A 16,596-nucleotide genomic window follows, 5' to 3' on the forward strand; every position below is an offset into this window, starting at 1 on the left:
GGTCTGTTTCTGCTTTTCCTGTAAGTTGGTGGACACATTTAGGGTCTTGATCAGACCCCTGTTAGATTGCTGGCAGGAATTCTTCCTGGGCGGTGGTGTGTATACTTCTGTCAGGAGGCATGTCACGTCCGGTTGTCTTATTTTTGTGACGCTAGTAGCCATAATTCATCAGGGGTTCATAATTCATATTACAGTCGTGACATACCAGGTCTTTCATTTTCATTCTTCATCTACCAGTTTGAATACCTCTGTAATGAGAAGCTTCATTTTCTTTTTCTATTCCCCACTTTCCCCAGAAGGCAGCTTATAGCTGTCCTTGTACAGACTGAGAGGCTCAGAGCAACCTCAGCCCTTTGGGCCCAGCCTCAGGCCAGGGTCGGGACCAGACCTGTTCTCATTGCTGTGATTTCCTCTCAGTAACAGCCACCACCAGGAGGCCACACCACTTTCTAGTCACATTATTGCCAGAAAGCATTGAAAGCACATCAAAGAGATGTGGTCTTTGAGGTAAAATTATCTGAAATCACTGATAGGCCAAATCTGACATCCATAGTGACCTTCTTTCTGTAGAATGACAAATCCCAGGAGGTGCTGAACTCCCCTGGGCCTTTAACTCCTCCTGAGTCAAGCTGGGTCATCTAGTCACCTAGAATCAGGTAAAGAAGGGAACTTGACAACTACTTCTGATAACGACGAACAAATGAGTCTGCGTTTGAAGATGCTGTTTCCGGTCGTAGGTCGTCCAGGTAGTTTTCTGACTTCTGCTGTATTTTCCCTTATGCTAAAGACAGTTTTACCCTGGATAAAGGGTGAGATTTTCTGTTGCGTGGCTTTGAAACAGTGGAGACTGAGCCAAGAACTCAGTGGTTTTTAAAAAATTTTTTTAACATCTTTATTGGAGTATAATTGCTTTACAATAGTATGTTAGTTTCTGCTGTATAACAAAGTGAATCAGTTATACATATACGTATATCCCCATATCCCCTCCCTCTTGCATCTCCCTCCCACCCTCCCTATCCCACCCCTCTAGGTAGTCACAAAGCACCGAGCTGATCTCCCTGTGCTATGCAGCTCCTTCCCACTATCTGTTTTACATTTGGTAGTGTATATATATGCCCATGCCACTCTCTCACTTCGTCCCAGATTACCCTGCTCCCTCCCCGTGTCCTCAAGTCCATTCTCTACTTCTGCATGTTTATTCCTGTCCTGCCCCTAGGTTCTTCAGAACCGTTTTTTTTACATTCCACATATATGTGTTAGCCTATGGTATTTGTTTTTCTCTTTCTGACTTACTTCACTCTGTATGACAGACTCTAGGTCCATCCACCTACTACAAATAACTCAATTTAGTTTCTTTATATGGCTGACTAATATTCCATTGTATATATGTGCCACATCTTCTTTATCCATTCATCTGTCGATGGACACTTAGGTTGCTCCCATGTCCTGGCTATTGTAAATAGAGCTGCAATGAACATTGTGGTATGTGACTCTTTTTGAATTATGGTTTTCTCAGGGTATATGCCCAGGAGTGGGATTGCTAGGTTATATGGTAGCTTTTAGTTTTTTAAGGAACCTCCATACTGTTCTCCATAGTGGCTGTATGAATTTACACTCCCACCAACAGTGCAAGAAGGTTCTCTTTTCTCCATACCCTCTCCAGCATTTATTGTTTGTAGATTTTTTGCTGATGGCCATTCTGACCAGTGTGAGGTGATACCTCATTGTAGTTTTGATTTGCATTTCTCTAATGATTAGTGATGTTGAGCATCCTTTCATGTGTTTGTTGGCAATCTGTATATCTTTGGAGAAACGTCTCTTTAGAGCTTCTGCCCGTTTTTGGATTGGGTTGTTTTTTTGTTTTGTTTTTTGCGATACACGGGCCTCTCACTGTTGTGGCCTCTCCCATTGCGGAGCCCAGGCTCCGGACGCGCAGGCTCAGCAGCCATGGCTTACGGGCCCAGCCGCTCTGCGGCATGTGGGATCTTCCTGGACCGGGGCACGAACCCGTGTCCCCTGCATCGGCAGGCGGACTCTCAACCACTGTGCCACCCGGGGAGCCCGGGTTGTTTTTTTTTAATACTGAGCTGCATGAGCTGCTTGTATATTTTGGAGATTACTCCTTGTCAGTTGCTTCATTTGCAAATATTTTCTCCCATTCTGAGGGTTGTCTTTTCATCTTGCTTATGGTTTCCTTTGCTGTGCAAAAGCTTTGAAGTATCATTAGGTCCCATTTGTTTATTTTTGTTTTTATTTCCATTTCTCTAGGAGGTGGGTCAAAGAGGATCTTGCTGTGATTTAGGTCATAGAGTGTTCTGCCTATGTTTTCCTCTAAGAGTTTTATAGTAGGTCTGTAATCCGTTTAGTTTATTATTTGTGTGTATGGTGTTAAGGAGTGTTCTGATCTCACTCTTTTACATGTAGCTGTCCAGTTCTCCCAGCACCTCAGTGGTAGATTCACCGTGAGTTCTTGGAGGGACCAGACGCTGTTTTGCTCATTTGTGTATTCCTAGTAGTTAGTTAGCACGGCGCTGTGTGGAGCTGCCTGAGAAGCTTTTGTTTAGATTCCAGGGTGGTTCTCTGAGAAGATGTAGGGGGACTCTGGCCTCTGCCTTAAAACCCTATTCAGCTTGAGACGGGGCTTTCCTGAACCAAACCTTCGTGTGTCCCCCTTGTCATAGTTGGGAGATGACTCTTTGGACAATCTCCCCCTCCTCCCACCAAAGCAGTGGTTAACCTAGGAGTACTTTTTATTTCTGCCCTAATCTCAAATTTAAACCAAAAGCAGTCTCTCCCTGTCCCCACATACATACACCTGAAAATAGGCCAAATGACTTTATCAAGACATCTGCATACCGAGATTTCAACATTGGGCATAAATACCACCAATGAACCATTTCCAAATACCACCAATGAACCATTTCCACACCGGGAAGAGAAAACAAATACAATGACACAGCCCCAAATTGAAAACAAAGCAAAATTTATTGCATGTGAAAAGCAATCACATGGAAATTAAGCGTCAGGAACCATGAAAATACATATTTCGCATATTTTCTGTCCTGTTCCAGCGTAGGATCACTCACTCTTCACTCTCATGGACCACCATCTGGGGAGAAAGTGGGCATTTTGAGTTGTCAGATGGCAGAGCCGCATTTCCGGCCACGCCCCCTCCCAGCGAGCATCTGGGGTTGCTTGCTTGTCTGTTTCAGCGGGACACGGGATATTCCTTGGATCGCAGGCGGATACACGAGTGCAGACGTGGCGGCAGTCACCCCACAGCCTGAGAGCCTGGTCCTCAGAACAGCCCAGGGATCTAGGAACCTACACCTACAGTGGGCGCAGAGACGGCGGCCGGCCGGCAGAGGGCGCCCGAGCCCACGCAGGAACCGCTCGCCGCTTTTCAGGACGGTGTTCTACTGGGACTCACAGACCGGGGTTTAGCCGGGCTCTACGCAGCTACGTGGCTTTAAGCAAATCCTTTCTCTTCCTGAGCCCGAGACTGACCGGTTCTAAAGTCGAAGGTTCTCCAAGGTCCCGTCCATCACGGCGGGTTCCTCCCCGGGAGTCACACCTCCCGCCGCATCGCCCTCCCCACCCAGTGCCGCGGGGCCACCTACCCGGCTGGAGGTGAAGTCTCTGGTCTTCGCGCGCAGTTTATTGACTTGAGATTCGGCAATATCGGCCCGTTCTTCAGCCTCCTCCAGCTCATGCTGAGCTTTCCGGAACTTGGTGAGATGCGCGTTGGCTTGTTCATCCTAAAAGCAAAGAGCCGGGGCGGGTACGATCAGCGAGCGCCTCTCTGGGGCTAGCAAGAAAACAGGCCAGGCGCTGCGCTGGGGTCCCGCGGACTTACAGCCTCCTCGGCCTGCCTCTTGTAGGACTTGACCTTCACTTGAAGTTTGTCCACCAGATCCTGTAATCTCACCACGTTCTTCCTGTCCTCTTCGCACTGAAAGAGAGAACATGGGACAGTACTTAGCCAGGGGCCAGAAGGGATGCAAGAGGTCCCAGTTCTCTCTGGGGCTAAAGGATTTCTCCCTGTTTTCTGGAGAGAGGACCCGGGAGGGTGTTCGCACTTCACAGAGGAAATGCCCGTGGGGTTTCTTTCCACTTGCCTGGTAAGTTAACTCCTTGACCCGCCGCTCATACTTCCTCAGGCCCTTGACAGACTCGGTGTTCTTCTTCTGCTCCCCTTCAAGCTCAAACTCCAGCTCTCGGATCTGAGGGAACGTGTGTAAATTAGTCTGGGGCTGGAGCACGAACGGGAGAGGCCAGAAAGCTCTGTGTAGGCTGGGGCCTGTCCTGCAAGTACCCGCGCCTCCAGCTTCTGGATCTGCTTCTTCCCGCCCTTCAGGGCCAGTTGCTCAGCCTCGTCCAGGCGGTGCTGCAGGTCCTTCACCGTCTGCTCCAGGTTCTTCTTCATCCGCTCCAGGTGGGCGCTGGTGTCCTGCTCCTTCTTCAGCTCCTCGGCCATCATGGCCGCCTGAAAAGCACGTCATCCCACTCAGATGCAGACCAAGGTCAAGTGCTTGGAGCTGTCGGAATCTGGGTACCCGGAGGACCAGAGCCATGCTGATGACAAAGGACAATAGGTAACGGGATGACTGAGCCCCACCGTTCCACCATGGGACCTGAGAAGAGCTGCACCAGGCATGTAGCATAAGGTAAGAAGTGAAACCTTCAAGGGCTGGATGGGAAATAGTTTCTTCCCTTTCTTAAACTGGCCTCCTTGGGACCTCCCTAGCTCCAAGGAGATTCCTTCTTTCCTTATCACCATTATCACCAACCCGTGACTTAGAGAATTCTGAGTTCATAACCTGGCGTCACGGGTGTGGGGTAATGGGGCTAAGGGAAGGCCTCTAGGGAACTGGGGGTGCCTGAGCAAGGAGGGAGGAATCGTCACGAGGTTGTGCCCTCCATCGAGCAGCAGGTGGTGCTGTGGGGGCTACGAGCCCAGAACCAAGGCCTCTGGAGCAGGAAGGCTGGGTGCCGGCGGGAGGGAAGCCGGCTTCCTGTGAGGTGACATTTGGTGGGATCCTGACGTCTGAGGGTCTCATTTTTATATTTGGAATCAGTCATACGTTGAAGGAAAGAAGAGCATACCTCTCCAAGGGCATAAGAAAGGAATATAATTCCTTCTGGTCTTTTTTTTATCCACACTCCCTTATTTCTCATGTCCACTATTTAAACGTGCTGGAGGAGACATGCTGACTGTCCGGGGAGGTGGGGAGCACTTCTGGAGCAGAACTCACACCATGTGTGCCCTGGGAAGGCCCCACCCTATCTAATGAGTTGGAGAGGAAGGGGGCTGGGATGAAATGCAATCCTGGCAGCCACGCAGGGCAGGGAGGAGCCTCACGTCCGTGATGGCCTTCTTCGCTTTCTCTTCAGCGCTCCTCGCGTCCCTGCTGGCATCCTCCACCTCGCTCTGGAGCTGCAGGAGGTCTGTCTCCAGCTTCTTCTTGGTGTGGATGAGACTGGTGTTCTGGGACGGGAGGAAGGGTGTTAGCCAGGCGCGCCCCAGAGCAGGGGCCCTGCCCCGCCCCCCTCCCCTCCCCCACCTGGGTGTGCAGGAGCTGGACGCGCTCGCTGGCGTCCAGGAGCTCCTGCTCCGCCATCTTCCTGCTCCTCTCCGTCTGCTCCAGGGTGGCCCGCAGCTCCTCGATCTCGGCCTGCAGCAGGTTGGCTCTGCGCTCCACGATCGCCAGCTGCTCCTTCAGGTCCTCCTGGCCCCGGAGAGTATCATCCAGGTGGAGCTGGGTATCCTGGCCAGACAGTAACAGAAACGTCCGGCTGAAGTTGAGGCCTGAGGACCATGAGCCCAGCCGACAGCTGGCGTGTCTGAGGCTGGGAGAGGTTTCCCACCGGGAGTGCGCAAACCTTCAGCTGCCCCTGGACGCTCCGGAGGTGTTTGAGGGTCTCTGCGGCCTGGCGGTTGGCGTGGCTCAGCTGGATCTCGATTTCGTTCAGGTCCCCCTCCATCTTCTTCTTGATCCTGATGGCCTCGTTCCGGCTCCGCACCTCGGCGTCCAGGGCGCTCTGCATCGTCTCTACTGCTCTCTGGTAGTTCCTCTTCAGCTGCTCGATCTCTTCGTCTTTCTCGGCCACCTTTCTATCGATTTCTGATTTCACTTGTGAGAGTTCCAGCTGGATTCGGAGGATCTTGGCCTCTTCATGCTCAAGAGCGGCCTTTGAAGAACAAGAACAAGACAGAAATAATACCAGTGATGAGAGAGAGCCTGCTACGCTACTCTTTGGGGCAAAAAACCCTCCAATAGAATGTTTGTAATTCTAACTCTGCAATATTCAAAACTCTTTTTTAAAAAATCCCTAACTTACCTTCAGTGCAGAAATAAGATGTTTCATTGCACTTTGTTTTTATTATACTATCAAACAATAACATTTAAATCATCACATTTCTTAGGCGCTTAAGGCACTTTATAGATATTTTGAATTCATCTAAGATTTTTGTAAAATCTCATTTTTAGACCTATTTTAACGTAATGATTTTCTCCAGTAAGTTCAAGATAATTCACAGGTATTCACAGGTGTTAGTCCATGCAAGCTGATAGGAAAGAAGCCGGCGTTAGGACTGTGACTTTACAGACCCAGATCGGGGCCGCCTGGCCTCCTGAGCTGGAGCCCCACCATCATAGCAGCTGTTCCAGGCCAATGCCTCGCTGGCGTTCTGCTCACCTCTGCTTCCTCAAGGGCCAGCTGGACATCAGCCTTTTCCAGCTCGATCTGCTTTCTTGATTTCTCCAGTTCATGGATGGTTTTACCGTTTTCGGCAATTTGTTCTGTGAGATCGGCTATCTCCTCTGCAAAGAAAGAGGTTGGGTTGCCTCAGAACGTTCTCCGTGCAGTTTTCCAGGCAGAGCAAGCACCAACCAAATGCTTTTAACTAGTTTATCATAGTTCTACGGATGCTATTTCCTAGAGGTAAGATACTGTGTACAGAGAGACTCAGAAACAACCCCTCGGATCTGAACGCTTCCTGTGTGTGCGGTAACGGACTCTCGTGTAGGGGTTTGGGTCCTGTAGTCACGGCCCTCCAGCCCCACGCTCTGGCAATAGCATGAAGCAGGATTTCAGACAAATTGCTTACGCTCTAAATTCTTATTTTCCCGTTTCACAGTTTCAAGTTGATCTAAGGCTTCTTCATAGGCATTTTTCAGTTTGAAGAGCTCAGTACTCAGGGAGCGGGATTCCTTCAGAGATGCCTCCAGCTCTGCCTGGCTCTCCTCACACTTGGTTTTCCATTCAGCGAGCACCTGCAGCACCGGGGAGGAAGGCGGCACCTCTGTTGACGAGCGCCTCTCGGCTAGTTTCTATCTAAGTACGCCCGCGAGGGTGAGCAGTCTGGGAGCTGGGGCCGCCTCTGCCATGTCGCTTGCCTAGCCCCTTGTTCCTGACTGTTGGCTAACCAAGATTTCCAGATCAGTCACTGGTCAGTAACAACTGCCCTCTATGAAAAGCAAGTGGATCCTTTGAGAAGGAATTAGCTGTGCCGAACTGCCCTCTTCCCAATATGAAAACGGCCCTGTACTTCTAAATATTTCATTAAAACTTTGTTTCAAAGCAACCTTACCTGTCATACTGAAGGGGAAGCTGCCACAAAGCCTCGCAGTGGGACCCGAGTTGGATTCCCACATCAGCCCCCCAGACAGACCAGCCATGTGGAGGTACAGAAACGCTCGGGACTGGACAACATTGGAGGCGGTGGCTTGTTTCCACTGACAGTGTTTGAAAGGGACCTCCCCCCGCATCCCACTCCCATTGTTTCAGGGGCTTGCCTGAGGTCACACTGCTACTGGGGCAGAGTCAGGTACCACCAGGTACCCCTGTGTCACGGTGCTCAGCCGGCAGGGAGCTCACCCCACACCTTGTCAAAGTTCCTCTGTTTCTTGTCCACAGCGGCAGCCAGGGAGTTGGCTCTGTCCACATCGCCCATCAGGTCCTCCACCTCTGCTTGCAGCCTCTGCCTGGTCTTCTCCAGGGAAGCGCACTTAGCGTTCACCGCCTCAACCTGTTCCTCGGAATCCTGAAGGCGCTGAGCGAGCTTTTTCCTTGAAGAATGTGAAAGAGAAGCAGATGCTTTAAGTTTCAATCCTCCTGAACATCACTATTCACCAAGTTGGAATCACTAATTTATGTGATTCAAACGCCAATTTCCTTTCATAAGCCCAGGAGAACTTCCTGTCTGCTAAAAACCAGTGACCAATAGCCTGCCTTTTCTCTAACCAAGGTCAAAGTCGTTTGTCTCAATGAAATGTGCTAACACCGGCTCCCTCTACTGGCACAGAACTGCCTTAAAAGACATAGAAGATGGGGAAACATTGTAACACATTCACTCGGGAGTAGTTCTAAAGTCAGTGCCTTCTGTCACTTGATCATCTAGGAGTTCTATTTCTTCTGAAGACAGATAGGGTTGTGTACTTGGCCTCCTCCAGCTCCTCCGTGCGCTGGATGGCGTCCGTCTCGTATTTGGTCCTCCACTGGGCCACCTCGCTGTTGGCCTTGGACAGCGCCCTCTGCATCTCGGCCTTGGCTTCCTGCTCCTCCTCATACTGTTCCCGCAGCAGGTCACAGTCGTGGCGGGAGGACTGCAGGGCGTGGGCCAGGGCGCTCTTGGCCTGCAAAAGTCAGGACAGAGGAGAGGCCCCAGCGGATGACCATTTTAGTGCCGTGTGCATGATGCAATCCAAGTGTGCTCCCGCTGTCATCACCTGTGAGTAGAGCTGCCTTTTGTTTCTGCAGGTGGTACTGGAAGGCTAGGTCGGGGAGCGCTCCCTCTGCGGACGTACCTTGCTCTCTTCCTCTAACTGCCTCTTGAGCTCTTCTACTTGCTGGGTAAATGCTTGCTTGCTTCTGGAAAGCTGCGATACTATGCTCTCCTTTTCTTCCAGTTGACGGCTCAGCTCACCTGTGTCCAGAAGGGAAATATTTTCACTTCATTCATTCACTCACCAGGTTCCTACTGTATGTAAGGCACTGTGCTGAGATCTGGGGAGAGTAAATTACAAGGTGTGGTCCTTTCTTGGGGGTGAAGGGATGTGTCCGTGAAGAGGAAACTGAAAGCACACCCTGGTAAGATACTGTTGTAAACTTCCAGAAGCATGGAGTAACTTTTGTCAGTAAAACTTAAGAATAATTGTAAACCAAAACCTCACCACCTAAACACTCCCATCAGACCTTTCAGTGGCTGGTGCTTCCAGCTGTTTGCTTGTTTGTCACTGGGGGAAATACTGCATCTCTTAGCTGCGTTCCTTAGGACTTCTAGTTTCAGTAGTTTGAAGCTGGATTTTTGGGTGGCTACGGTGGTTCTGGTTTATATGCTTACGTAGAGGCAAGAGAAAAAGAAGGTGGGGGAGAGGCCTTCGGACTCCAGGGGTGAACTCCCAAGATCATGGGAGAAGTGGCCCCTGAACTTCTTTTTGTCACTGTCTCGGTCGAGCTGCTACAAAGGACTGGTTCACCCGTGATGATGGGCTGGAGGACCAGCGCTGGGTGAACCAGTCCTTTCTAGGTGGAAGTCCCGGATAATCTTCCCCTGTATTTTTATCACACACCAAGAGCCTATACAAATTGGCCGTGTTTCTTTCTTTACTGTTTAAAATGCCCCATTGCAGACAACGAATCTGCATTAACGTGCAGCGAGAAGTAGAAAAGCCATGGGACTTGGTTCCTAGTCCCACTTCTGCCCTCTAGGTTCTTTTTGAGGCAGGGTTACATTAATTTTGAAAGCGCTTGAAGCACGTGGTGTTCTGGGTCCCTCCTCATTCCAGTCCATGTCTCTCTCCTTCTTACTGAACTTTCAGTGCTCTCCTCCTTTGGGACATTCTAAATGGCGCTTTCGTGGGTTATTCTGATTGCCTCTCTCCTGAAAATCTGCTTCCCTAGAAATCCTCCCCCAAACAAACCCTGCCTTTCGTTCTGACCAGTTGCCCTCTGTGGGTGTCCAGGAGGCACTGCCCCCACCGTTTCCCGGCGCTCACCGGCCTCCGTCTGCAGACGTGCCTTCTGTGCGGTCAGTTCGCTCAGGCTCCTCTGACATTCCTCGTTCTTGCCCCTGGCCTCGCTTAACTGATCCTCCAGAGTGCGGCAGATTTTCTCCAGATTCGCCTGCAGGGTTGAGAAGGGGGAGGAAGCTGAGTCAGCGATCAGGTGGGAAGGAGGCAGGGTCCCCCTCACCTGAGGATGAGGCGCCCCCCACCCCGCACCTTGGACTTGGACACGCTCTCCACATTGCTGCCGAGGTCGTCGAGCTCCAGCTTGAACTCACTCTTCTCCTTCTCCAGCTTCTGCTTGACCCTCTGCAGGTTGTCAATCTGCTCCCCCAGCTCGGCCACACTGTCCGCGTGCTTCTTCCTCAGCGTGGCCGCCGTGGCCTCGTGCTGCAGGGTGGCCTCCTCCAGGTCCCGGCGCAGCTTCAGGAACTCGGCCTCCCGCTTCTTGTTGAGCTCTATCTGCGTGGATGTGACGCCGCCCGCCTCCTCCAGCCGCTCGCTGATCTCCTCCAGCTCCCGGGAGAGGTCCGAGCGCTGCTTCTCTGCTTTGGCGCGGGAGGCCCGCTCTGCCTCGATCTCCTCCTCCAGCTCCTCGATGCGGGCCTGTGAGGGCAGGCCGCCCCACGACACTCCTGACTTCCAGTGTCAACACCAGGCCAGCTTCCCCTCCCATTAGACAAACCACTCTCGGACTGTTCCCCGAACGATACCAATGCTGCCAATTTTCTCTGACACGAGTTTTTCCTGCCTCGACACAGGCATTACCCCTGCAGCGGCCACCCAGGATATAGTCCATTCCAACTGCATGTGGACTTGAAATACTTCAATTATGTGCTTTGTCAACAGTTACGGAAAAACTGTTCATCACTACTGTGTCAGCCTAGCAGAAAGGAGACCCATGGTCCTGCCCGCTTTGCTCTAATGACGTGTAATAGACACCCCCCACCCACTGTACGTGACCACGTGTGAAAGAAAAGTCCCAAACGCCTCCTACCTGTAGCTCTTTGATTTTCTTCTGAAACTGCAGGCCCAGAGTCTGCTCATCTTCCACTTTGCTTTGCAGCTGACTGTACTCGAAATCCTTCCTGTGAAGGGAAATGCAGAACGTGTGAAGGCCAAATACCTGGGAATTGGAAAGCTGAACTCGGTGGTTTCGGGGCGCACTTCTTGAGCCTTTCATCCAGCTGTTGCTTGTCATTCTCCAGATCCAATATGGACTCGTGGGCAAGCTTCAGGTCTCCCTCAAGCTTCCTTTTGTTCCTTTCCAGGTCTACACGAAGCTTCTTTTCTTGTTCTAGGGAGCTTTCCAGCTGCAAAAGTCACCGTTTCCTTTTGAGAACAAATGCTTTGCACCAGAGGGTTCTCGGGGGCTCTTCCCACCCTGAGGCCCAGGCCTCCCGACTAGCATCCTTTACTCACATCATCCACCTGCTGTTCCAATTTACTCTTGATTTTGCTCAAGGAATTGACTTTGTCCTCTTCAGCCTGGAGGTCATCCAGGGTCTGCTGGTGGGCCTCTTGGAGGGCTTTCTTCTCCCTGGTTAACTTTGCAATGGTTTCATCCAAACCAGCGAGTTCCTCAGTAAGGTTTTTAACCTAAGAAGAAGCCATAGGCAATTATAAGAAGAGATCAAGTCGGGTTTGCATTGACCACATCAAGCTGGAAGGGCCCACAAAGAGTGTACCACCTTGTTCTCTGTGGCATGTTTCTCCTTCTCAACCTTGGCCAGTGTCAGCTCAAGGTCATCTATGTCTTTCTTCAGTTCTGAACATTCGTCCTCCAGTTTCCTCTTCTTGGCCGTCAGCTCAGCATTGATCTCTTCCTCATCCTCAGCTCTCTCAGTCACCTCCTTGATCTTTGCCTCCAGCTGGAACTTGGCTTTGATCAGTTGATCACATCTTTCCTCTGCATCTAACAAGTTTTCACTTTCCTTAAAAAAAGAAAAAAATATATCATGATTTCCTTTAATGGTTAAAAGATAAGATTTGTGACATTCCAGTATTTTGTTATACATGAAGTCCTTTACGAAGCATCGCAACTAAAAAGCAAAACTCCCACCAAAAGTCATTTTCTTAAATAATCAAATCTAGAAGGAAAGTTTTAAAAAAATTCCTAAACACCTACAGCTTGTACTTGGAGCTGCAGGTCATTCTTCTCTTGTACTAGCGTCACCAATTTTTCCTCCAATTCCTTCCTTTTGGCCTCTGACTTGGCGAGTTCATCTTTGGTTTTCTGGAAGTCTTCCTTCATGGTGGCCATCTCCTTCTCGGTTTCTGCACTCTTGAGGAGGGGCTTGATCTTGAAGAAGAGTTTCATCCAGGGCCAGTGCTTGACGTTCATGAAGGCTCGGATGTTGTACTGGATGCAGAAGATGGACTCCCTAAAAACAAAACATCAGTGTTTTTCTAAGAGAGACTCCCCACTTCTCCCGAAGAGCTCAGGTCTGAGCACAGACCCCGCTCGACCTTCTCTGCACCATCTTCTGGAATTCCACACGCATGAGGAACCCTCTGCACACAGCTTGCGTCCGGGTGATCAGCTTGGCCAGGCGGTCATCCCGCATTTCCTCCAGGGTTCCCAGCAAGCCAGCCTTGAAGAACACCTTGAGGGGAGAAGGATGACTTGAGTCAGTTTTCCGGAGAAGTCTAACGGGGACCACACACCAACATCTGTCAGAGCTGATGCAGTACCTTGGTGTGTCCAAACTTGTACTGAGTGTGATCAATGTCGATGGATGCCAGCAGCTTTTCACACGCCTTCTTGCTGTCGATGAACTGCCCCTCAGGGATGGCGCTGGCATTCAGCACTCGGTATCTGCCATTGTGGACACAGAAACATCGTAGACCATTAGCAAAGACATGAACTTTGGAAACCAGTTCAGGCCTCTCTTCCAAGAGGCAAGAAGGCCAAGGTCCAGAGAGGGAAGGAATCTTGCTCTTGGTCACAGGCCAGATAGTGGCCTAGAACCTAGGCCTACTGACTCTTAGGCCAGGTGTTTTTCTGACGTGTTGTATGTCAGATAAGCTCCTGAGAAATGTGGGAGAAAACTGTATACCTTGGCCGAGTGGTAGGTTAATCATTCTACATGGAGTCCACAGCTGTTCTTTTGAAACGGGTCTTTTCATACCAGGATTCCTCCCTCTCAAGTCCCAGCGTTTGCACATCTTCTCAAGAAGCAGACAGAGCATTTTCTCACACACCTTTGTTTAAAATCCCCGTAGAGGATCCTGCTCGGGAAGCCCTTCCTGCAGATGCGGATACCCTCCAGCACACCGTTGCAGCGCAGCTGGTGCAGGACAAGGCTGTGCTCCATGGCGCCTGGGAAGAGAAGCCGCAAACGTCAGCTTCACACACAACCTCCTAAAGCCTGAGTGCCGCCTGCAGAGCCAGCGGGTGTCTTACCTGGGGTTTTGGTTTCGTTGGGAATTATACAGCGCACAAAGTGAGGGTGGGTTGTTCTTAAATTTGACATCAGCTTGTTCAGGTTTTCCTAAAAGAAAAAGATTAAATTTGATAGTGAGCCTACTATAGGCTTTTACAGACACGGAGATGTAACAAAAAAGTAAGGTATGTATTTTAAATTTATCATAAATTCTAAGGAATAAAGGTATTATTTAACTTTTCCTTTTAATAATCTTTTGGCTAGAAGTGTAGGCAAATAACTGATATAACAGACTTTTGGTTCACAGTGAACCACCAAAGACTAACCAAGTACAAAATGCCTCTGAAATCAACTCAAGAGGAGTATCCAGCTCCACTGGGCACCGGACATGCTACTGCCTGTGTCCTTCAGGCAAGTCGGAAGGTCTGTACTGAGGACTCGCCTCCCTGGCCAGCCGGCACACACAGCAGATGCCGTTTAAAGTGATGGCTCAGTTCTGGTCCTCCATTTATTAGACCTCCTCTGTATCACCATACTGCCACTCACCCTCCCTAAGTGACAGTGACCAGATTAAGACTGCATCACTGTTCCTGAGTGAATCAAGTTTAGCATCTCTGCATTGCTCATTTGGAGATGACTTAAACCAATTACAAGCAAATAAATCTGTATCTTTCTTACCCTGAAAAGGGCAGAGACGGTTTGGAAGGAAGAACCCTTTTTCTTGGCAACTTTCTTCTTTCCACTGTCAGCTGAAAGAAAGAAAAAAGATGGCATGTGCTGTTAGCAGACCTACAGAGCCGTTCCAGTCCCGTGGGCTGAGTGGAGTGAAAAAGTGCGGGTCCAAGGCACCCCGCGGAGTCTGTTACCGTCTGCCATGGCGAAGGTGGCGTAGAGGTGTGCCAGGAGCCTGTTGGAGGACTTCTGGTACAGGCCGACCACCGTCTCGTTCAGGGGGTCCTTGTTCTTCTCCAGCCAGCCCGAGACGCTGTAGTCCACGGTGCCCGCGTAGTGGATCAGCGAGAAGTGGGCCTCGGCCCTGCCCTTGACCGCCTTGGGCTTCTGGAAGTTGCTGGACTTGCCCAGGTGCTGGTCATACAGCTTGTTCTTGAAGGAGGTGTCTGTGGCCTTGGGGAACATGCACTCCTCTTCCAGGATGGAGAAGATGCCCATCGGCTGGACCAAGGCAGGGTGCATACGGGGCAGGTATGAGCTGCAGTGTCAAGCAGCAGGTCGGCGAGGGGCGGCTGCTGAGTGCACACAGCAGGTACCTTCTCGATGAGCTCAATGCAGGCGGCCAGGTCCATCCCAAAGTCGATGAACTCCCACTCGATGCCCTCCTTCTTGTACTCCTCCTGCTCCAGCACGAACATGTGGTGGTTGAAGAACTGCTGCAGCTTCTCGTTGGTGAAGTTGATGCACAGCTGCTCCAGGCTGTTGTACTGACACCAAAACATAAGGTTCACATGAAAAGTTAGACTTCGTTCAAAACCAAACACGCATCAGCCTTCCTCCTCATGGTCTCGGGCTCTCGCCAGCTCACTTATGCTTTCAGGAATGGGCACATTCTTGGGCTCAGCGGAGACCACACATCCTTGGAGTCTTCTCTGATTTCCAGCTGGAAGATGCTTCTCCTGAGTCCACGGTCTGGGCCTCTCCTGGGCGCTGGCCACGGCCTGCCTTATCTGTAGTTGGTCTTCTGTGTGCCTTATGTACTTCTTGTTGTCCTCTACAAACTACAAGCTCATCTTTTTCTCACCTGCAAGTCTTATACCTGGCAGACATCAAACATATGCTTTGATGAATGGCTATGTGCTTCTAACCCAGAGCCAGTAGGATATTTATGTAAAACATCACATGGGTGGCTTATTGTCAACTTCTTCTCTGTTTCTGGCTCTCCCTATTGTAAGTAATTGCATTTGATTTTTTGTTTTCTTTTATCCATTTGAGGATGTCTTTAAAATTCCACTTGACACAAGCCTTCCTCCCTCTTAAAATAATGCAAACCCTTCCATGTTCTCTTCTACCTGATCCACCCTCCATCTTGTTTTCCTCCAAGATGTGATGCTGGATGACGTGTGGGCTGCCTTGACATCTTGCCTATAGGATCACGAAAACCAGCCCCCAACACAAAGCCAAACGAGTATAACACAAACCTCAAAGATCTCAAAGCCCGCGATATCCAGGACGCCAATGAAGTGCTGTCTTGGCAGTTTGGTGTCCAGCTGCTGGTTGATGCGGGTGACCATCCACAGGAACAGCTTCTCGTAGACGGATTTGGAGAGGGCGTTCACGGCATGGTGCACCTGTGCGGAGGGGCCAGCTGGTGAGTCTGGAGGCAGCGGCCGTTGGGTGCTGCGTCCTTTCCCAGCCTGCGGCAGCCACTTACCTGGTCCACCGTCTGGCCCTTGGTAACATACTCGTTCCCTACTTTCACTCTGGGGAAGCACAAAGCTTTCAGGAGGTCCGAAGAGTTCAGGCCCATCAGATAGGCTGTCTTGTCAGCCACTGGCAGGAAAAGAAGGCTGATTACAAGGGAAACCCCTGATGCTTGGCAAAGCGGACGAACCACTCTGAAAGTCATCCGGATGTTTCCACGCTCGGCTCAGCCCATCTTCATGTGTTTACATTCCGTGTCTCTAAACTGCTTACCTGTGGCCGGTGGGAGCTGAGTCACTCAGAGAATATGATAGATTTTATGAAAAGGCGGCACTGGGTTCCAGAAACCCCTGGTCACTCCTTACTGTATCTGAAGCAGGGCCATTCTAGTGATTCAGCAGACGGGGCAGTAACCGTGCCTGTAGGCATCTGAGCCCTGCAGAGGTTCGCCTCTCTAGGCAGGAGGAGCAGTAAGTGCTTTCAAAAGAGGCCCTGAGGGGCTTCCCTGGTGGCGCAGTGGTTGAGAGTCCGTCTGCCGATGCAGGGGACTCGGGTTCATGCCCCGGTCCAGAAAGAACCCCCTGGCCCTGGCGCGCGGCCGCCGCGGTGACGTGGTACCTTCGGTGCCGTCTGGCTCCGCCTGCTCCTCCCGCTGCTTCTGCTTGAACTTCATGTTCCCGTAGTGCATCACGGCGCCTGTCAGCTTGTAAAGTCCACATTTCTCCTCTGGGGTGAAGCCCAGGATGTCAATGGCGCTCTGGCATCGGAAGACAGCACGTCAGCCGGCTGACGCCAGTGATGGAGGAGCAGCCCCGCGCCCACCC

General features: G+C 50.8%; 1 protein-coding gene across 1 annotated transcript in view; it reads right to left on the reverse strand.

Annotated features, from left to right (window-relative positions):
• Window positions 1–3,010: 3,010 nt before the first annotated feature.
• LOC112401901 (myosin-3) overlaps window positions 3,011–16,596 on the reverse strand; it is a 21,143-nt gene continuing 7,557 nt past the window's right edge. The window contains exons 11-40 of the mRNA XM_024748434.1: window positions 16,391–16,529; window positions 15,783–15,901; window positions 15,550–15,699; window positions 14,665–14,835; window positions 14,263–14,569; window positions 14,075–14,145; window positions 13,417–13,504; window positions 13,215–13,332; window positions 12,705–12,828; window positions 12,480–12,616; window positions 12,139–12,394; window positions 11,702–11,944; window positions 11,433–11,609; window positions 11,178–11,323; window positions 11,008–11,098; window positions 10,227–10,616; window positions 10,002–10,128; window positions 8,811–8,929; window positions 8,443–8,639; window positions 7,889–8,072; window positions 7,112–7,277; window positions 6,700–6,824; window positions 5,884–6,192; window positions 5,565–5,768; window positions 5,363–5,488; window positions 4,316–4,486; window positions 4,119–4,223; window positions 3,857–3,952; window positions 3,621–3,758; window positions 3,011–3,109 (exon numbers count right to left, since the gene is read on the reverse strand). Of these exons, the coding sequence (XP_024604202.1) occupies window positions 3,083–3,109; window positions 3,621–3,758; window positions 3,857–3,952; window positions 4,119–4,223; window positions 4,316–4,486; window positions 5,363–5,488; window positions 5,565–5,768; window positions 5,884–6,192; window positions 6,700–6,824; window positions 7,112–7,277; window positions 7,889–8,072; window positions 8,443–8,639; window positions 8,811–8,929; window positions 10,002–10,128; window positions 10,227–10,616; window positions 11,008–11,098; window positions 11,178–11,323; window positions 11,433–11,609; window positions 11,702–11,944; window positions 12,139–12,394; window positions 12,480–12,616; window positions 12,705–12,828; window positions 13,215–13,332; window positions 13,417–13,504; window positions 14,075–14,145; window positions 14,263–14,569; window positions 14,665–14,835; window positions 15,550–15,699; window positions 15,783–15,901; window positions 16,391–16,529 (4,821 nt within the window). The 3' untranslated portion in view covers window positions 3,011–3,082. The remainder of the gene's footprint in view (window positions 3,110–3,620; window positions 3,759–3,856; window positions 3,953–4,118; window positions 4,224–4,315; window positions 4,487–5,362; window positions 5,489–5,564; window positions 5,769–5,883; window positions 6,193–6,699; window positions 6,825–7,111; window positions 7,278–7,888; window positions 8,073–8,442; window positions 8,640–8,810; window positions 8,930–10,001; window positions 10,129–10,226; window positions 10,617–11,007; window positions 11,099–11,177; window positions 11,324–11,432; window positions 11,610–11,701; window positions 11,945–12,138; window positions 12,395–12,479; window positions 12,617–12,704; window positions 12,829–13,214; window positions 13,333–13,416; window positions 13,505–14,074; window positions 14,146–14,262; window positions 14,570–14,664; window positions 14,836–15,549; window positions 15,700–15,782; window positions 15,902–16,390; window positions 16,530–16,596) is intronic.

This window comes from Neophocaena asiaeorientalis, unplaced genomic scaffold, assembly GCF_003031525.2.
Source record: "Neophocaena asiaeorientalis asiaeorientalis breed wild unplaced genomic scaffold, Neophocaena_asiaeorientalis_V1.1 scaffold543, whole genome shotgun sequence".
Taxonomy (NCBI): Eukaryota; Metazoa; Chordata; class Mammalia; order Artiodactyla; family Phocoenidae; genus Neophocaena; species Neophocaena asiaeorientalis.